The sequence below is a fragment of the Triticum urartu genome, chromosome 5, assembly GCF_003073215.2.
Source record: "Triticum urartu cultivar G1812 chromosome 5, Tu2.1, whole genome shotgun sequence".
Classification (NCBI taxonomy): Eukaryota; Viridiplantae; Streptophyta; class Magnoliopsida; order Poales; family Poaceae; genus Triticum; species Triticum urartu.
In genome coordinates, this window is record NC_053026.1 from 461,589,636 (window position 1) to 461,611,949 (window position 22,314).

The 22,314-nt window shown below is 44.3% G+C and overlaps 1 protein-coding gene and 1 long non-coding RNA gene across 2 annotated transcripts in view; one reads left to right on the plus strand and one right to left on the minus strand.

The window, feature by feature from the left end:
- Positions 1–1,557: 1,557 nt before the first annotated feature.
- Positions 1,558–2,397, minus strand: LOC125556286. The gene is made up of 2 exons (XR_007305049.1): positions 2,181–2,397; positions 1,558–1,900 (listed from the first exon to the last, which is right to left on the minus strand). It is a non-coding gene; the product is annotated as an uncharacterized LOC125556286 (long non-coding RNA).
- Positions 2,398–2,399: 2 nt separating this feature from the next.
- Positions 2,400–22,314, plus strand: part of LOC125507144 (heat shock protein 81-1-like) — a 47,722-nt gene continuing 27,807 nt past the window's right edge. The window contains exons 1-2 of the mRNA XM_048671822.1: positions 2,400–2,503; positions 6,249–6,361. Of these exons, the coding sequence (XP_048527779.1) occupies positions 2,400–2,503; positions 6,249–6,361 (217 nt within the window). The remainder of the gene's footprint in view (positions 2,504–6,248; positions 6,362–22,314) is intronic.

Below are 22,314 nucleotides of genomic sequence, written 5' to 3' on the forward strand. Positions count from 1 at the left end.
AATAAGTGAACAAGTGTAAGCTTTGCTGCCCGACAGTATGGAGTACTGACCACACCGAGGGACAGGCCGCTTGGTTTAGGCGGAAAGACAACACATGTGTACAGTAGAGGTGCTTGGTCGATTCACAAGTATGCTAGCTAGTACTCTCTCCGTTTCAAAATAGATGACCCAATTTTGTACTAACTTTATACAAAATTGGGTCATCTATTTTGAAATGGAGGGAGTAGTAGCTCCGTGCTAGATAATTTTTCGCCGGATTGAAACACGCTCACAAGCAACACACGTAAACAACCCGCCAGCATAGCGAAGACAGTCGTCGATGATGGAATTGTCGTCCTGCACGCCCAGACTCTTGTCGGGAGAGGAACCCGTGCCTCAGCCGCGTATGCTAGAGCTCGAGAAGCATGTCCTTGAGCACCACGACAGTGCGGAGAGCGAAGGCGGACTGCCGAAGTCGAGCCTAGACGTGGATTCGCCCAGTAGCAGCCGATAGTAGTGTCATTCATGAGGTCGCCCATGGACACCCTGGTGACCCTCGAGTTCGCGACGGGTCGATCGCAACCCGCGTGTTGTACGCAGCTACTCCTCCCAGCGTGGCGTGGTGGGGTGTAACCGAGCGTGGTGGTGCTGTCCTGCTCACCTGTTGGACAACGACTAGGCGGCGACACCGTACGACCAATCGTGTGAGCGGTCAGGCCAGGAGGCGACGGACAGCGACCGGCGACCGCACAGGTAGGACAGGGAGCAGCGCTTGGAAGAGAAGGGCAGGAGCGGCCGCCATGGAGGTCTCCGCCATGCCCAGCTCTTCCTTCTCGGCCTGCTGGGCAAAGCCACTCATCGGACGCACCATGACGCCGGGCAGGGTGCTGGGCGTGGCCTCGGCATCATCAAAGGGCACATCGTAGACCTGCTGTGCCCTGTGCGACCCTTGACGCCACGGTTCGAAAATATGGCAGGCGCACAACAGGTGTTTGATAAAATGCCAACTAAAACCATGCCACGAAACCACCCAACCGACATGAGGGACTAAAGTTATCCGGTTTGACAAGTTCAGGGACTAAGATTTGCTGGTTTCGGAGTTGGGGGACCATTTCCATACTTTCAAGAGAATTGAGGGACGAAAAATATATTTTTCCCTATCTTCTAAAAGGACTTGTATTTAGAAACGGAGGGAGTATTATCAAACGCCAGAAGAGCATCTAGATATTAAGCTGAATTGATGTTAGCCCATATATTGTCATAAAGTTGTGTTCGAGGTAGCCTGGTGTTATTTTACGTCAAAGCTGGAACTGAAAGCTAAACCAGATTTCCCCAGGAAGCTTGTATTACACCAAATCATTTTGCGGATTGAAAAATCTGAATAAAAAAACATAATTCACAGGTTAGGCTGCTCCTTCAGGAAAAGTTATGAATTAAAATGAAAACGGATGTATGTCTGAATGAATGACTTATATAATCATTCATCAATGAAACACGATCTGAATCTGGCAGGTCTGTCCACAAGGTACAGAGCAATGTAGACATAAATGAAATATCAAGGAGAGATGAACAACTCAATATAAAGTGTGTGTTTGCATTACGTTGTTCCACTCTCGTAAGCTACTGTTGTTATCCTTCAAGATGTACTGCAAATGTGCCATGATGCTTGACTATCCTGACCACTGATGATGCATTAGCTCTGCCGCTCTAGGAGTATATATATATGGTTGTTCATGCAACAAGAAGAGATGCAATCAGTTGTTCGCAAGCAAGAAATGTCTAATTCGTATTATAAAACCCATGCAAGAAAGGACTTCCTCAAGGACACAAATCAGTGGGAGATTTGCACAAAGTAATTCGTCACCCTCTCCTAGATTTATCATCATTCAGAAAAGAGCCTTCAGCTTCAGTTATTTGCCTCCTGAACAGGTAGACATGTTCTTCAGAAAATCACAACAAGGAGAGCATAAGATTCATATCCAGGAGAATGAAGGAATGAAGAAACAAGAAAAACACATGAACATGTTCAACTACTCTGTACAGGGCGATCTAACATACTTCGGGAATGTTTCAACAGCGCCATAATCAGACCCGTTTCCTTTGAACCAGATGAGCAACGTGCTACGGTGAAATTTGAGTACGAGACAGCGGTAAGAACAATGGACACCAAGATACATGATATGGCCGTTTTCCGTGCGTACCTTGCTGCGTGCTCCACCGCCGCCTGCTGCCGCTCCTGCCCTTGTCTCCCTGTGTCCTGTGCGTGGCACATCTGACCCGTCGTGGTGATGCCGGTCGAAGAGGATAACGTTGAGGGGCTCTTCGTGCCATAGTGAGTACCCGGGGACATCAACTGGGCATACGATGGAGTGGACTCCTCGCCCCTTCTCGAGGTGATGGCATCCCTGCAGCGTCCCGATATGCCGGCCCAGATGGAGAGATGTCCCAGGCTGGCGCTGGAGCCGCAAAGTGGGCGGTGGTACAGCAAGCACGCAGACACGAGCGTCAAGAAAACGGAGGGCATGTTTGGTTCCAATAAGTCACCTGACTTATAAATTAGATGACTTAAAACTAGTGACTTGCATGTTTGGTTGTCATCTGACTTATAAGTCACCTGACCACACCTTTCCACATTGTTTTTTTATATAAAGATGATGGGACCCATGCAAAAGGAGGTGACTTATAAATTTTAAGTTGGGGTGAAGTAACTTATGACTTATAAGTTGGGGTGACTTATAAGTTGGGTCTGTTTGGCAAAATAAGCCATTTTTTTCACTTTTCAACTTATAAGTTGATGACTTATTTGGAATCAAATAGGGTCTGATCACTTGTTGATGGAGGGGCATGAAGGCAGCGCGATAGATGGAATCCCAGATTCTGAGTTAGTCCATATATGGAATGAAGTGATTTGGAAGATTGATCTCTCTCCCTCTTCTCTCTCACTTCTTTTGCGATGTGGAAGATTGATCGCTTGTTGATGGAGGGGCATGGAAAGGCAGTGCGCTTGATGGAAAAATTTCAGATTCTCAGTTAGTCCATACTAGTAAAAGAGCCCGTGCGTTGCAACGGGAGAAAAAAATAACACACACTCTTAACCCAATAATCATAATATGTTCATACCCTTTATTTTAGCGAGGCATCATTTTTGTGTTGCCGTTTATCCTCCTTCTCACCCTCAGTGGCCTCAGTGTTCACACAAACCAAAGTGTGTTTGAATGCTGTTTTTCCCCTACCAGTTTTTTCAGAGGTGCTCATGTGTGGTTATTGATATTTTGTTTCGTCTCTTTATGATTTTAGTGGTTGTTTATTTGCAATCCAGATCGTCGCGATACGAAAGAAAAACGGACGTGCCCTATTGGTTACAAGTTTGCTTTTAAAATAATATTTTAAAATATTTAATAGGTAAAAATAACATCATATTCAAATTCTACATATTTTTCTATTCAAATTTCATATATAACATGTTAAAATCGGAGTTACGGTTTAATAGATATGGATAATTAAGGAAAAAAATTTGTTTGACTTAAATATCTTCTAAAATAATATTTAAAAAATATTTAACAAACAAAAATAACATCATATTCGGATTCTACACATTTTTCTAATCAATTTTCATATATAACATGTCAAAATCGGAGTTACGGTTTAAAAGATGAATAATTTAGAAAAACATTTGTTTGACTTATATATGATCGGCGGGTGAATTATCTAATACGTCAGGGGGTTTCTGTAAAATGTAAAATAATGGTTCGGTTATGACTTAAGTGTGTACTGCAGGTTAATTATAAAAAATGCAGGAAGTTTTCTGCAAAAGTGCATGACGGGCGACCGAAACCTAATCTACTTTATTATTAGGTAGAGATATGGAACCATGTGATTTGGGATATGCTTGCAGGAGTCATGAAAAGAGAGAAAATCTACAGCCACAGATGTTCTATATATCTAGAGAAATAAATGGGATTGCACACAGTGTAGCTCATCAGGTTCTTAGTCGCTCTTTAGAACCTGTCTATAGTTGTTTCGGGTCAGCTCACAAGAACAGAATATGCCCTATCATTTCTACTCTTTCTCCCTTAAATTTACAGGGTTTTGTACTCCATGTTGTACACTATTTTTGAGTTGAATGAAATTGGAGTTGAGGATGCCTTTCCCTGTTCAAAAAAAAAAACGCATTTATGTTAGCCATGTATAGGGAATTTGGCTCTCAGATACATTAGGTAGTACTATTTCACATCGCGTGTTCACGCATTGGAACAAGTCTGGTAGTATTGGATATGTCCATTGTCTCGACGGAAGCGGATCCTCTAACATCCTTAAGAGAAGTTACGAAGCTACAATGAAATGCGTGTGTAAAGTGAAGAAGAAATGTCAATGATATTGTAGCAACTACCGTGTGGATTTACTGTAGCATGTACAAAAATAAATCAAAAAATAATTTTATTGCATCATAATTTTGTTTGTGTGCAATTTTTGTAAATGTATACAGTAGATTTGTAATTTGCAAATTAATTATAATTATTTTAGGCTTAACCATATGGATGTGAAGAAGGGATGTCACGATTATTGTAGTTTACGTCACATCCCTCGAGAAAGTTAGGAGGTCCGGTTTCTGTCTCGACGAGCCAGTGTCCGAACAAGTGACGGAATGACAGCCAAACTGGTCCTGTTTGCATGCAGTACTATTTTTTCTTTTACATGCAGTATTAGTTTTGGCACAATGAAAGAGGGTAACTCTGACCGGTCGATGTAAAATGATAGAGATTTTGTCCGTTTGAGTCGGCCGGACGAATGAGTGTTCAGTTTTGGCAATAAGGCTATTGGTGCGCTCAACACGGTCGATGGATTAGCCCGTGTAGTCTTAAATAACAAAAAACTAAATAGGCATATAAAATATTTAGACTAAAAGCATGTATATTAAGAAACCATAATTAAATATATGCAAAGTCATATGGTTGAGCTGATCCTGATCCAGGTGACGGTGATACTACGGTAACTCCATTACCGTAGTGATCAGGGGCGGATCCTTTTGCGGACGGGCCATGTTCCATTCTTTTTTCTGGGCTTTTCTTTGAGAATTTGATATGGATTTGTCCCAATAACAAAGATGGCCCACCGAGTAAGCTATTGGCCCATTCTTGGTTTTGTTTCATGCTCTGCCACTGGTAGTAATCGACTACTGGTTTGTTTGACAGGTTAGACAAAAAAAATCTAGTATGGTATTGGTAATAGTACAGTTTGTACCTGATACTAATCAAGTCTATTGAATACATGAACATATAAGATTATTGTTATATTTATGACAATCATGGATTACTTATTAAATTAATTGTTGATTCATATAGATAGTCTCCTTCAATCCATGGTCGTATACTCATAGGTTCTAATATAATTGCACACAAGTACATGAAATTAAAAATCTATAACATTGATTAAGCTGGCTTTTGCTTTTGGGAGAATGGTAGATTTTGTTATGGCATCATCGCCAGGGTAGAGGTACCAATGGTAGGAGTTTGTTGTTGGAAAAATGATAGATTCTGTCCGGGCATCATCATAGAGGTAGAAGTACCACTCATAGGAGTCTGCTGTTAAAAGAATGATAGAATTGTCCTGGTATCATCGTAGGGCTAGAGGTCATTGTTCTTGGAAGAATGGCAGATTCAGTCCTGCCATTATCATAGGGGTAGAAATACCATTGGTAGGAGTTTGTTGTTGGGAATAACTTACTTTGTCTTGGCATCATAGTTGGGGTTCAAGGTACCAATGGATTGTTGCATACTTGAGTTATAATGTGCTAATAGGGGAATACATGATTCGGTGGAGCTCCCAGATGACCCTATGCGGATAAATAGAAAAGCTTAGGCCATAGAAGATTGAAAATGAGAAAAAGTTGAGAAAGTATACTACTTATACCATTTGGATTGGGTTGTACTGTGGTAGATACCCAGGCATTTGGTTTGTCGGGCATTTCAGAACGTAGTTATAAAGAATCAATTGTCTTGTTTTTTCTTCTTTGCTTTTTGCTTTCTCGGAGCCACCAACGGGTCTTGCTGATCCTGGTACAATATTTTCTCTAAAATGCTCCTATGAAGATTAATAGCAAAGCTTAGCGTCACTGAAGTTTGAAAAAGAGAGAAATTTATAAATGTTAGACTTCTTATATGATTAAGATTGGGTTATACATAGGCATTTGATTTGTGAAAGGCATTTCAGGTTGTAATTGTAAAGGATCATCTATCTTCTTTTTCTTCGTTGTTTTTGCTTTCTTCAAGCCACCAACGGGTCCTGGGCGATAGGGTCGAGAAGGTGATCGTCTCTGACCGTGTTGTTGACTCTCTATGCTGCCTAGTCACCAATGAGTATGGCTGGATTGCCAACATGGAGAGTGAGGGAATCCTGGATTAGGGGGTCTCCGGACAGCTGGACTATATCTTCTGGCCGGACTATGAAGATACAAGATTAAAGACTTCGTCTCGTGTCCGGATGAGACTCTACTTGGCGTGGAAGGCAAGCTAGGCAATACGGATATGTATATCTCCTCCTTTGTAACCGACCTTGTGTAACCCTAGCCCTCTCCGGTGTCTATATAAACCAGAGGGTTTTAGTCTGTAGGACAACATATAATCATACCATAGGCTAGCTTCTAGGGTTTAGCCTCTCTGATCTCGTGGTAGATCTACTCTTGTACTACCCATATCATCAATATTAATCAAGCAGGACGTAGGGTTTTACCTCCATCAAGAGGGCCCGAACCTGGGTAAAACTTCGTGTCCCCTGCCTCTTGTTACCATCCGCCTAGACGCACAGTTCGCGACCCCCTACCCGAGATCCGCCGGTTTTGACACCGACATTGGTGCTTTCATTGAGAGTTCCTCTGTATCGTCGCCGTTAGGCTTGATGGCTCCTTCTATCATCGTTAGCGATGCAGTCCAGGGTAAGACTTTTCTCCCCGGACAGATTTTTGTATTCGGCGGCTTTGCACTGCGGGCCAATTCGCTTGGCCATCTGGAGCAGATTGAAAGCTACGCCCCTGGCCATCAGGTCAAGTTTGGAAGCTTAAGCCACACGGCCGATATCTGTGGAGACTTGATCTTCGATGGATTCAAGCCTCTGCCTTGTGCGTCACGCGGTCATGATGGGTACGATTTAGCTCTACCATCCGACAGTGTTCAGGAGATCGCACCGGCAGCCGCTCCGACCCTCAATTCGGAGCCAGTTGCGCCGTCCATGAACGGGTGGATGGACCTCGCCACAGAGGCCTTACCCCCATCGGCGATCAAGCCGAACATCGACCTTACTCTGCACGAGAGCCGTGTTGACAAACTGTCGGATCTCTCTCCGGCCGCGGACTCCGAACCGCCTGCGCCCGTTCCTAGCGAATCCAATTGGGCGCCGATCATGGAGTTTACCTCCATGGATATTTTTCAGCACGCGCCCCTTGGCGACATACTGAACTCATTAAGGTCTCTCTCCTAGTCAGGAGAAGCCTGGCCGAACTATGTCCGGCAGGATTGGGATGCGTATGGCGTCAAAATTCACCGCCCACCCACCACCCACTCAGTAGCCACTGTCGATGACCTAACTGACATGCTCGACTTCGACTCCGAAGACATCGACGGTATGGACAACGATGCAGGAGACGAACAGGAACCACTGCCCACAGGGCACTGGACGCCCACTTCATCACATGACGTATACATGGTGGACACACCAGAAGAAAACGACCACGAGGAACAGAAGGACGCAATGAAAGGTTGTCCCCTTGAGAAGCAGTCAAAGCGGCGGCATAAGCGCCGCTCCAAATCCCGCCTCGGCAGAAACAACGATCATACAGACCCGGTGTTAGAGCAGGGTGAACCATCGCCGGACCACGGCAACACGGAGAATCAAACCGAACAACCCGATTCTGTCAAAGATAACAGTCCGGATGACATCACACCGGACAGACACCCGGAGCAACAGAATACCCGTCAAAGGCTCGTTGCCACCGCAAGGAGTCTAAAAAGCAGAAGCAAAGGCTCAAGGCTGCGCAAGACACACTTAAAATCAGATGGAGTAAAGTACTCAATACAGCAGCGAAGTACGGCGGTAATTGCCCCACCAAGAGCTACCCGAAGCGGAAGTTGCTACCTGAATTCGATGAGGAGGCCTTAGATCCCCCGCAACCAAAAATTAGAACGGCCACCTGGCCGGATAGATGATCTCACGGCCAACATAGAGCGGCAAACAACGCCGCACATAAGCCAATACGCGATCCACGCGAGGGCTTGCATCAAAAGGATGGCGCAACCAGATCCATCTATGGACCACGCAAGAGCGCTCCAGCATACGATGCAACACAACATCCGAACAACACGGTAAACCCAGATACAAGGGTGCCGCACACCCCCTATGTTTCACTAATGAGGTGCTGGACCATGAATTTCCAGAGGGATTCAAACCCATAAACATAGAGGCATACGACAGAACAATAGACCCTGGGGTCTGGATTGAGGACTATATCCTCCATATCCATATGGCTCGAGGAGATGATCTCCACGCCATCAAGTACTTACCCCTCAAGCTCAAAGGGCCAGCTCGGCACTGGCTTAAAAGCCTCCCCGAAAACTCCATTGGAAGCTAGGAAGAGCTCGAAGATGCTTTTCGGGCAAATTTTCAAGGGACTTATGTCCGACCTTCGGATGCGGATGATTTGAGTCATATAACTCAACAGCCCGGAGAGCCAACCCGAAAGCTTTGGAACAGGTTTCTTACTAAAAAGAACTAAATAGTCGACTGTCCGGACGCCGAAGCCTTGGCAGCTTTTTAGCATAGCGTCTGCGACGAATGGCTTGCCAGACACCTCGGCCAAGAAAAGCCGAGAACAATGGCAGCATTAACAAGCCTCATGACCCGCTTTTGCGCGGGTGAGGACAGCTGGCTAGCCAGATGTAGCACCAGCGACCCAAGTACATCCGAAGTTAGAGATGAAAACAGGAAATCACGACGCAGCAAAAATAATAAGCGCCGGAATAAAGAAGACAGCCCGAAGAGCACGACAGTAAACGCCAGATTCAAAAGCTCTCGTCCAGGTCAGCAAAAGCCGCCCCCTAAAGGCGCCAGAGATGAACTGTCCAGCCTGAACAAAATTCTGGACCAAATATGTCAGATCCATAGCACCCCTGGTAAACCTGCTAATCATACCCACAGAGAATGTTGGGTCTTCAAGCAATCCGGCAAGCTGAACGCCGTACACAAGGGGGAGGATACACCAAGCGAAGACGAGGATGAGCCTCTCAAGCAAGACACTGGGGAACAAAAGAAATTTCCACCAGAAGTCAAAACAGTAAACGTGTTACACGTGATCAAGGGGAGAAATAAAGCGGCACTCCCAAAGAAATATGCCCAAGGGCCTATCACCGCGGAGTCCTGCCACTGGTCGGCTCAACCGATCACTTTCGACCATCGGGATTACTCATCAAATATCCGGCATGTAGGATGGGCTGCCTTGGTATTAGACTCAATAATTGACGGATACCATTTCACACGAGTCCTGATGGACGGTGGCAGCAGTCTAAACCTGATATATCAGGACACAATCCGCAAAATGGGGATAGACCCAACGAAAATTTTCCACAACAATACCACCTTTAAAGGAGTAACGCCAGGCCCAGGGGCTCACTGCACGGGCTCCCTGCTACTAGAAGTTATATTCGGCTTCCCCGATAACTTCCGTAGCGAAAATTTAACCTTCCACATTACTCCGTTCCAAAGTGGCTATCAAGCACTACTTGGACGCGAAGCTTTCGCTCGCTTTAACGCAATACCGCACTACGCTTCCCTCACGCTTAAGATGTCCGGTCCACGTGGCATCATTACAGTAAATGGAAATATGGAGCGATCCATGCGCGCCGAAGAGAATGCGGCTGCCTGGGCAGCCGCACACTAAAACGGCCTCACCAACTAAAGTATTTGATAGGTCGTTAAGACCACGGACACGGTTAGACGAGTCCAGCGCAGCTGTGTGTAATTCGTACAGGTTTGATGGCCACACCCCTATCACAAATACAAGGGGCTCAACGCGCGCAGACAAGTGGCAATTTTTACTCATCTTGAATTATACATGGTTTTTTCAAAAAACCTACCTTTTTGCACGACAACTTTTCACCTAAGTTCCTCTCTTTTACAGATGACCACCGTGCTACACCCGTCCAGGATACGGCACAATGGAGACACAGGCGCAGACGTGCAGCAGGGACCCGTTCCAAGGATTCTTTTTAGATTAAGACCCTGCGTCAACCTTTTTTACTGTCTCTTATTGATAGACATCCCTCGGATTCTCAGTACAGTTGAGAAGGATGCTGGCGTCTTGGCATGTGGCCACGTCAGAATAACGCACGTACCTGAACACCAGGGGCTTCTTACAAAGGGCACTGATTAGGCCCGGTTCATACCATAAAGACCGAATACCTTAGGGAGTGTTCGGCGTCGCGAATTTGGCCCTATATGCATCAGCTCCGAATCATGTCTTTGGTCAAATGTTGGGTTTGCCCGGCTCCTATGTTTTGGTACATTACATTGAGCCGATAGAGCGGAACGTAATATCATGACAATCAGTTTCAGGCAAAAGTATAAACACAGCCTTAATAAATTTCATAAAAACATTGTGTTTACAATGGGAATACATGTTACTCAAACATAATATTCTTCGAGCACTGGGCCTCTATCAAACGAGCACCCTCGAGAACCTCTTCGAAATAGTGCTCGGCAGGCACTCGGCCTATGGCCGAACCCTGCGCCGCAACAGTGATAGCATCCATCTCCGCCCAGTATGCTTTAACACGGGCAAGGGCCATCCGCGAGCCTTCTATGCACGTGACCTCTTCATCGCATTGATGCACGGCACCGCACCAAGGAACTGCTGCACTAAGCTGAAATAGCTGTTCGGCTTCGGCTTTTCCGGCCACAGTTGATCCACGACAGACCTCATGGCGAGTCCAGACAACCTATTGAGTTTGTCCCATTCGGCTAGCTGATCAGTCAACGGAAGCGGACGCTCTGGAACGTTAAATTGCGACCAGAACAGCTTGTCCACTTCACGATCTGTTTGATCTCGGAAGAATTTGCCCGCATCAACAGTGCTCGCCGCCAAGTCCATATATGCGTCTGCCGAACTCCACAGCCGATCCAGAGGGGCATACCGCGGATCTCCGAACTTCCTCCGCAGCATAAAGGGCTTCCCAGCCGCAATATCCCCGGCTTCACGCAACTCCTCCTTTGCTCTCATAGCAGAGTGGGTGTCTTTGTTCGCCATCGCGGCCTTTTCAAGGTCCGTTGCCTTCACTCGGTTTTCTTTTTCAAGGAACTGGCAACGGTCGATAGTGTCTTTTAACTTTACGACCATCTTGGGCATCTTCTCTTTGCTCTTGCAATGCACGGCCTTCTCGTCTTTCAACTCTTCGGCCGCCTTCAAAGCAGCCGCATTACTAATCCTTGCTTGTTCTTTGGCTCGGGCAAGTTCCACCCGCAGGGTTTCCACGGTGGCAGCTCCATCTGCAGTCACAACATATTAAAGATACTGGCATCATGCTGCTCTTACTATGTGGCATTCACCAGAAGATACCACTTACCCTGTGCCTCGTCAAGCCTCTTGTTAACAAGCTCGATGTCGGCATCCGCCGCATCTAGTTGCCGCTTCAGTTCGGCAAACTCATGAGTCCGGCTAGCCACCGGAGCTCCCACTACCTACACATTAAAGCGGTATGGTTATTGCCTGGGACTACGATCCTCTGTTTGCCGCCGTTCTCGGCGACAACCAGAGTCTCAAGGGCTACTATCTACATAGGGCACACCTAAGAATGTGTGGTACCATCAGAAATGTACATCATTTTACGTACCTCAAAGCCCTTCAGTAGACTCATAAAGGCATCATGCAACCCGCTTTCGGCAGATGAAATCCTTTCCATCACCGTACCCATCAATGTATGGTGTTCTTCTGAGATGGCCGCTCACTCCAACAGCTCTCTCAGTACGTCCAACCGCATACCAGACGGTGCCGGACTCTTCTGTTTGCTCTCTTCAAGAGCCAGACGCTGGGGACTCCGGGGGACTATAGGATTATCTTCTGGCCTCACCGAATCCGGAGAGGCCCTCCATGATGACACTTCAAGGTCGCCCGCTTCTTGCGCGGAGGAGTCCGGGGGAGGCGTTTCGCTCTCCATCATCTCCGGAAGAAGATCCCCCGAAGACGAGCTCTGCTGAGAAGGGCTAAGATCCGAACTGCAAGATAAATACTTCGGTTATTTTCCTCAGAGGTAAGGTAATATATCTTCACTATTAAAGTACTTTTTAATTATTTACGGCTCGTTAGAGGGCTGATCCCCGCGCGGACTTTGTGCGGCAAGAGCACCCTCCAAGGCAGGACCCTCTGGTGGAGATTTCTTCTCCCGCTTGGAAACCTTGGTTTCCGGATCTTCAGAGGTAGCCCTCTTCCTTCCCCGGGGTGAGAGAATGAAAGATTCCTCCCCTCGGTTATCCTCCCTCACGGAGGCGCTTGTTCCCTCGGTCGGAATAGGTAGCGGTGGAGGCCCGCTTTCGCCCTCATTATTCCCCCCTCTGTCTTCCTTTGAGGGCTCCGGGCAAGGTGCTAGCTCGAGCATCTTTTCCAGTACCGAATTTTCCAAACCCTCAGGAAGGGGGGGCGAACACCGAATCATCTTCGCCTTTGTTATCCAGTCCTGGTCAAAGAGCGATTTCTCAGAATAACGTCATGATAAATGAAAGACGGTGTGTTCGGCTAGAGGATAACTTACTTGGTCGGCGGTGCGGTTGCTGCTTAGGCCCACGTCCTCGGTAGTATCCGGACACTCTATCTGGGGTTTGAAGAATGATCTATACATCTCCTCGTGCGTCAGGCCGAGGAAATTCTGAATAGCGCGCGGTCCATCTGGGTTGAACTCCCACATGCAAAGAGGCCGGCGTTTGCATGGCTGGATTCGTCGAACCAGCATGATTTGCATTACCATAATCAAACTAAAATCTCCTTCGAAGAGATTTTGAATGCGGCTTTGCAGTACAGGCACGTCCTTGGTGGGACCTGCTACCTCTTGAGCTTGCGTTGGATTTCCCCGAAGAGGAAAGGATGATGCAGCAGAGTAGCATAAGTATTTCTCCCAGTTTTTGAGAACCAAGGTATCAATCCAGTAGGAGGCCATGCTCAAGTCCCTCGTACCTGCACAAAATGATAGCTACTCGCAACCAACGCGATTAGGGGTTGTCAATCCCTTCACAGTCACTTACGAGAGTGAGATCTGATAGATATAATATTTTTGGTATTTTTGGTATAGAGATGCAAAGTGAAAAGTAAAAGGCAAAGCAAGATTAAAGTGATGGAGATTGATACGATGAGAATAGACCCGGGGGCCATAGTTTTCACTAGTGGCTTCTCTCAAGAGCATAAGTATTCTACGGTGGGTGAAAATTACTGTTGAGCAATTGACAGAATTGAGCATAGTTATGAGAATATCTAGGCATGATCATGTATATAGGCATCACGTCCGTGACAAGTAGACCGAAACGATTCTGCATCTACTACTATTACTCCACTCATCGACCTCTATCCAGCATGCATATAGAGTATTAAGTTAAAGATAGAGTAACGCTTTAAGCAAGATGACATGATGTAGAGAGATAAATTCATGCAATGTGAAATAAACCCCATCTTGTTATCCTCGATGGCAACGATGCAATACGTGCCTTGCTGCCCCTTCTGTCACTGGGAAAGGACACCGCAAGATCGAACCAAAAGCTAAGCACTTCTCCCATGGCAAGAACTACCAATCTAGTTGGCCAAACCAAACGGATAATTCGAAGAGACTTGCAAAGATAACCAATCATACATAAAAGAATTCAGAGAAGATTCAAATATTATTCATAGATAGACTTGATCATAAACCCACAATTCATCGGTCTCAACAAACACACCGCAAAAAGAAGAAGATCACATCGAATAGATCTCCACGAGAGAGGGGGAGAACTTTGTATTGAGGTCCAAAAAGAGAGAAGAAGTCATCTAGCTAATAACTATGGACCCGAAGGTCTGAGGTAAACTACTCACACTTCATCAGAGAGGCTATGATGATGTAGAAGTCCTCCGTGATGACAGCCCTCTCCAGTGGAGCTCCGGAACAGGCCCCAAGATGGGATCTCGTGGATACACAAAGTTGCGGTGGTGGAATTAGGATTTTGGCTCTGTATCTGTTCATTTGGGGGTACGTAGGTATATATAGGAGGAAGAAGTACGTCGGTGGAGCTTCGGTGGGCCCACGAGGGTGGGGGGCGCGCCTGGGGGTATAGGGCGTGCCCCCTACCTCGTGCCCACCTTGAAGCTTCCTTGGCGTAGGGTCCAAGTCTCCTGGGTCATATTCGGGAAGAAAATCACGTTCCAGAAAGGTTTATTCCGTTTGGACTCCGTTTGATATTCTGTTTCTTCGAAACACTGAAATAGGCAAAAAAACAGCAATTCTGGGCTGGGCCTCCAGTTAATAGGTTAGTCCCAAAAATAATATAAAAGTGGAAAATAAAACCCAATATAGTCCAAAACAGTAGATAATATAGCATGGAGCAATCAAAAATTATAGATACGTTGGAGACGTATCAGGCATCCCCAAGCTTGATTCCTGCTCGTCCTCGAGTAGGTAAATGATAAAAAGAGAATTTTTGATGCGGAGTGCTACTTGGCATAATTTCAATGCAAATCTTCTTAATTGTGATATGACTATTCAAATTCAAAAGATTCAAGACAAAAGTTTATATTGACATAAAAATAATAATACTTCAAGCATACTAACAAATCAATTATGTATTCTCAAGATAACATGGACAAAGAAAGTTATCCCTACAAAATCATATAGTCTGGCTATGCTCTATCTTCACCACACAAAGTATTTAAATCATGCACAACCCCGATGACAAGCCAAGCAATTGTTTCATACTCTAACTTTTTCAAAACTTTTCAATCTTCACGCAATACATGAGCGTGAGCCATGGATATAGCACTATAGGTGGAATAGAATGGTGGTTGTGGAGAAGACAAAAAGAGGGCAAAATAGTCTCACATCAACTAGGCGTGTCAATGGGCTATGGAGATGCCCATCAATAGATATCAATGTGAGTGAGTAGGGATTGCCATGCAACGGATGCACTAGAGCTATAAGTATATGAAAGCTCATCAAAAGAAACTAAGTGGGTGTGCATCCAACTTGCTTGCTCACGAAGACCTAGGGCATTTTGAGGAAGCCCATCATTGGAATAAACAAGCCAAGTTCTATAATGTAAAATTTCCACTAGTATATGAAAGTGACATAACGAGAGACTCTCTATCATGAAGATCATGGTGCTACTTTGAAGCACAAGTGTGGTAAAAGGATAGTAACATTGTCCCTTCTCTCTTTTTCTCTCATTTTTTATTTTTTTTATTTGGGTCTTTTCTCTTTTTTATGGCCTCTTTTTTCCCTTTTTTGGCTTCTTTGGCCTCTTTTATTTATTTTTCGTCCGGAGTCTCATCCCGACTTGTGGGGGAATCATAGTCTCCATCATCCTTTCCTCACTGGGACAATGCTCTAAAAATGATGATCATCACACTTTTATTTTTCTTACAACTCAACAATTACAACTCGATACTTAGAACAAAATATGACTCTATATGAATGCCTCCGGCGGTGTACCGGGATATGCAATATGACAATGATGGAGTGTGTCATAATAAACGGAACGGTGGAGAGTTGCATGGCAATATATCTCGGAATGGCTATTCGAAATGCCATGATAGGTAGGTATGGTGGCTGTTTTGAGGAAGGTATATGGTGGGTGTATGATACCGGCGAAAAGTGTGCGGTATTAGAGAGGCTAGCAAAGGTGGAAGGGTGAGAGTGCGTATAATCCATGGACTCAATATTAGTCATAAAGAACTCATATACTTATTGCAAAAATCTAGAAGTTATCAAAGCAAAGTATTACGCGCATGCTCCTATGGGGATAGATTGGTAGGAAAAGACCATCGCTCGTCCCCGACCGCCACTCATAAGGAAGACAATCAATAAATAAATCATGCTCCGACTTCATCACATAACGGTTCACCATACGTGCATGCTACGGGAATCACAAACTTAAACACAAGTATTCTTTAAATTCACAACTACTCAGCTAGCATGACTCTAATATTATCACCTCCATATCTCAAAACAATTATCATGCTTCAATCTTTTCTTAGTATTCAATGCACTCAAAATAAAGTTTCACAAATCTTGAATACCAAGCATGTTATTATTAAGCAAATTACCATGCTATTAAGAGACTCTCAAAATAATTGAAGTGAAGCATGAGAGATCAATAGTTTATTTAAAACAAATCCACCACCGTGCTCTAAAAGATCTAAGTGAAGCACATAGAGCAAAATTACATAGCTCAAAAGGATATAAGTGAAGCACATAGATCAAAATTATAACGCTCAAAAAGATATAAGTGAAGCACATAGAGCAAAACTACTTAGCTCAAAAAGATATAAGTGAAGCACATAGAGTATTCTATCAAATTCTAATTCATGTATGGCTCTCTCAAAAGGTGTGTACAGCAAGGATGATTGTGGCACACTAAAACACAAAGACACAAATAATACAAGACGCTCCAAGCAAAACACATATCATGTTGGTGAATAAAAATGTAGCTCCAAGTAAATTACCGATGGAAGTGGACGAAAGAGGGGATGCCTTCCGGGGCATACCCAAGCTTCGACTTTTTGTGTCCTTGGATTATCTTGGGGGTTCCATGGGCATCCCCAAGCTTAGGCTCTTGCCACTCCTTGTTCCATAATCCATCAAAAGAATTCACCCAACACTTGAAAACTTCACAACACAAAACTCAAATAGAAATCTCGTGAGCTCCGTTAGAGAAAGAAAACAAAAGACCACTTCAAGGTACTGTAATGAACTCATTCTTTATTTATATTGGTGTTAAACCTACTTTATTCCAACTTCTCTATGGATTATAAACTTTTTTACTAGCCATAGATTCATCAAAATAAGCAAACAACACACGAAAAACAGAATCTGTCAAAAACAGAACAGTCTGTAGTAATCTGTAACTAATGCAAACTTATGGAAACCCAAAAATTCTAAAATAAATTTCTGGACGTGAGGAATTTATCTATTAATCATCTGCAAAAAGAATTAACTAAATATCACTTTCCAAATAAAAATGACAGCAGTTCTCGTGAGCGCTAAAGTTTCTGTTTTTTACAGCATGTTCAACAAGACTTTCCCTAAGTCTTCCCAACGGTTCTACTTGGCACAAACACTAATTAAACACAAGAAACACAACCAAAACAGAGGATAAATAAATTATTTATTACTAAACAGGATCAAAAAGCAAGGAATAAAAATAAAATTGGGTTGCCTCCCAAGCGCTATCGTTTAACGCCCCTAGCTAGGCATAATAGTGAGGATAGATCTAGGTATTGCCATCTTTGGTAGGCAATCCATAAGTGGCTCTCATGATAGTTTCATATGGAAATTTTATTTTCTTTCTTGGAATGTGTTTCATGCCCTTTTTTAATGGAAATTGAAATCTAATATTCCCTTCCTTCATATCAATAATCGCACCAACCGTTCTAAGGAAAGGTCTACCAAGAATAATAGGGCAAGAAGGATTGCAATCTATATCAAGAACAATGAAATCTACAGGCACATAATTTCTATTTGCAACAATAAGAACATCATTAATCCTTCCCATAGGTTTCTTAATAGTAGAATCCGCAAGATGCAAGTTTAGAGAGCAATCATCAAAATTGCGGAAATCTAGCAAATCACACAAAGTTTTGGGGATAGTGGAGACACTAGCACCCAAATCACACAAGGCATAAAACTCATGATCTTTAATTTTAATTTTAGTAGTTGGTTCCCACTCATCATAGAGTTTTCTAGGGATAGAAACTTTCAACTCAAGTTTTTCTTCATAAGATTGCATCAAGGCATCAACAATATGTTCGGTGAAGGCTTTCTTTTGACTATAAGCATGTGGAGAATTTAGCACGGATTGCAACAAGGAAATACAATAAATTAAAGAGCAACTTTCATAATTAAATTCCTTGAAATCCAATATAGTGGGTTTAGCAACATCTAGATTTTTATTTCTTTCAATCCCACTTTCATCAATTTCATCATAAAGATCTAAATACTCCGAATTTTTAGAACGCCTTCTAGGTAAAGAAGATCATATTCAGTTTCATCAAGATTCATATTGCAAAAAAAGATTTAATAGGAGACACATCAATAACTTTTAGATCTTCATCTTGATTTTCATAGGAATTGGAAGAACACACTTTAATAAAGGCATCTTTGGAAGCACGCATCCTAGCGGTTCTTTCCTTGCACTCATCAATGGAAATTCTCATGGCTTTGAGAGACTCATTGATATCATGCTTAGGAGGAATAGATCTAAGTTTTAAAGAATCAACCTCAAGAGAAATTCTATCAATGTTCCTAGCCAAATCATCAACTTTAAGCAATTTCTCTTCAAGCAAAGCATTAAAATTCTTTTGTGAATTTATAAACTCTTTAACACTATTCTCAAATTCAGAGGGAATCTTATTATAATTTCCATAAGAGTTGTTGTAGGAATTCTCATAATTATTAGAAGGATTACTAGGATATGGCCTAGGATTAAAATTCCCTCTATAAGCGTTGTTACCAAAATTATTCCTACCAAAAAAATTCACATCCATAGATTCATTGTTATTCTCAATCAAAGTAGACAAAGGCATATCATTAGGATCAGAAGAAACACTCTTAGTAGCAAATAATTTCATAAGTTCATCCATCTTTCCACTCAAAACATTGATTTCTTCTATCGCATGCACTTTTTTATTAGAAGATCTTTTAGTATGCCATTGAGAATAATTAACCATAATATTATCTAGGAGTTTAGTAGCATCTCCTAAAGTGATTTCCATAAAAGTGCCTCCTGCGGCCGAATCTAAAAGATTTCTAGAAGCAAAATTCAATCCGGCATAAAAGTTTTGTATAATCATCCACAAATTCAAACCATGAGTAGGGCAATCACGTATCATTAATTTCATTCTCTCCCAAGCTTGTGCAACATGTTCATGATCAAGTTGCTTAAAGTTCATAATATCGTTTCTAAGAGAGATGATCTTAGCGGGAGGGAAATACTTAGAGATAAAAACATCTTTGCACTTGTTCCAGGAATCAATACTATTTTTAGGCAAAGACGAAAACCAAGCTTTAGCACGATCTCTAAGCGAAAAAGGAAATAGCTTCAATTTAACGACATCATTATCAACATATTTTTTCTTTTGCATATCACATAAATCAATGAAGCTATTCAGATGAGTAGCGGCATCTTCACTAGGAAGGCCGGTGAATTGATCTTTCATAACAAGATTCAACAAAGCAGTATTGATTTCACAAGATTCGGTATTGTCAAGAGGAGCAATCGGAGTGCTAAGGAAATCATTATTATTGGTATTGGTGAAGTCACACAATTTTGTAGTATCTTGAGCCATCGCGACAAACAAGCAATCCAACACACGAGCAAACAAAAAGGCAAGCGGAAAAGAGAGGGGGAGAAGGAGAAGGAGATTGGGAAAGAGAGGGCGAATAAAACGGTAAGGGTGAAATGGGGTAGAGGAAAACGAGAGGCAAATGGCAACTAATGTAATGCGAGAGACAGGGATTGTGATGGGTACTTGGTATGTAGACTTTTTGCGTAGACTCCCCGGCAACGGCGCCAGAAATTCTTCTTGCTACCTCTTGAGCTTGCGTTGGATTTCCCCGAAGAGGAAAGGATGATGCAGCAGAGTAGCGTAAGTATTTCCCTCAGTTTTTGAGAACCAAGGTATCAATCCAGTAGGAGGCCACACTCAAGTCCCTCGTACCTGCACAAAACGATAGCTACTCGCAACCAACGCGATTAGGGGTTGTCAATCCCTTCACGGTCACTTACGAGAGTGAGATCTGATAGATATAATATTTTTGGTATAGAGATGCAAAGTGAAATGTAAAAGGCAAAGTAAAAAAGCAAAGCAAGATTAAAGTGATGGAGATTGATATGATGAGAATAGACCCGGGGGCCATAGGTTTCACTAGTGGCTTCTCTCAAGAGCATAAGTATTCTACGGTGGGTGAACAAATTACTATTGAGCAATTGACAGAATTGAGCATAGTTATGAGAATATCTAGGCATGATCATGTATATAGGCATCACGTCCATGACAAGTAGACCGAAACGATTCTGCATCTACTACTATTACTCCACTCATCGACCGCTATCCAGCATGCATCTAGAGTATTAAGTTAAAAACAGAGTAACGCTTTAAGCAAGATGACATGATGTAGAGACATAAATTCATGCAATATGAAATAAACCCCATCTTGTTATCCTCGATGGCAACGATGCAATACGTGCCTTGCTGCCCCTTCTGTCACTGGGAAAGGACACCGCAAGATCGAACCCAAAGCTAAGTGAGGGAGTCCTAGATTAGGGGGTGTTCGGATAGCCGGACTATACCTTCAGCCGGACTCCTGGACTATGAAGATACAAGATTAAAGACTTCGTCCCGTGTCCGGAAGGGACTTTCCTTGGCGTGGAAGGCAAGCTTGGCGATACGGATATGTAGATCTCCTACCATTGTAACCGACTTTGTGTAACCCTAACCCTCTCCGGTGTCTATATAAACTGGAGAGTTTTAGTCTGTAGGACAACATTCACAACAATAATCATACTATAGGCTAGCTTCTAGGGTTTAGCCTCTCTGATCTCGTGGTAGATCTACTCTTGTACTATCCATATCATCAATATTAATCAAGCCGGACGTAGGGTTTTACCTCCATCAAGAGGGCCTGAACCTGGGTAAAACTTCGTGTCCCTTGCCTACTGTTACCATCCGGCCTAAACGCACAGTTCGGGACCCCCTACCCGAGATCCGCCGGTTTTGACACCTACATTGGTGCTTTCATTGAGAGTTCCTTTGTGTCGTCACCGTCAGGCTTGATGGCTCCTACGATCATCAATAGCGATGCAGTCCAGGGTGAGACCTTCCTCCTCGGACAGATCTTCATCTTCGGCGGCTTCGCACTGCGGGCCAATTCACCTGGCCATCTGGAGCAGATCGAAAGCTATGCCCCGGGCCGTCAGGTCAGATTTGGAAGTTTAAACTACACGGCTGACATCCGCGGGGACTCGATCTTTGACGGATTCGAGCTAGCACCGAGCGCGCCGCATTGTCGCGACGAGCATGATCTAGCTCTGCCACCGAACAGTGCCCTGGAGGCCGCACCCGCATCGGCTTTGACCCTTAATTCGGAGCCAATTGCGCCGATCGAGTATGGGTGGTTGGACGCCGCCTCGGGGGCTGCGATCCCAACGGCGATCGAGCCGAAAATCAGCCCCCCACTCCGCGAGACTCGTGACTCCAAGGAGCCGGACTCCTCTCCGGACTTCGAACCATTCGCGCCCCTGCCAATCGAATTCGATTGGGCGCCGATCATGGAGTTTACTGCCGCGGACATCTTTCAGCACTCGCCCTTCGGCGATATTATAAAATCACTAAAGTCTCTCTCTTTATCAGGAGAGCCCTGGCCGGACTGCGGTCAGCAAGGTTGGGATACGGACGATGAAGAAATTCAAAGCCCACCCACCACCCACTTCGTAGCCACTGTCGACGATTTAACCGACGTGCTTGACTTCGACTCCGAAGACATCGACGGTATGGACGCCGATGAAGGAGACGATGAAGAACTAGCGCCTATTGGGCCCTGGAACGCCACCTCGTCATATGACGTATACATGGGGGACGCACCAAAAAATGACGACGAGGAGCGGAAGGATGCACCGAAGGCTTGTTCCCTCGAAAAGGAGTCAAAGCGGCGACGCAAGCACCGCCCCAAATCCCGCCTCGACAGAAATAGTGATCACACAGACCCAGCGCTGGAGCAGGGCGAACCGCTGCCGGACAACGGCAATCCGGATAATCAAACCGAACAAACAAATTCTATCAAGGATAATGGTCCGGACGACATAACGCCGGACAGGCACCCGGAGCAGCAGAATGCCCGTAAAAGGCTTGTTGCCACCGCGAGGAGTCTTAAAAAGCAGAAGCAAAGTCTCAAGGCCGCGCAAGACACACTCCAAATCAGATGGAGTAAAATACTCAACACAGCAGCAAGGTACGGCGACAATTGCCCCTCCAAGAGCTACCCAAAGCGGAAGCTGCTACCCGAATTCGATGAGGAGGCCTCAGACCCCCCACAACCAAATATCGAAGCAGCCACCTGGTCGGATAGA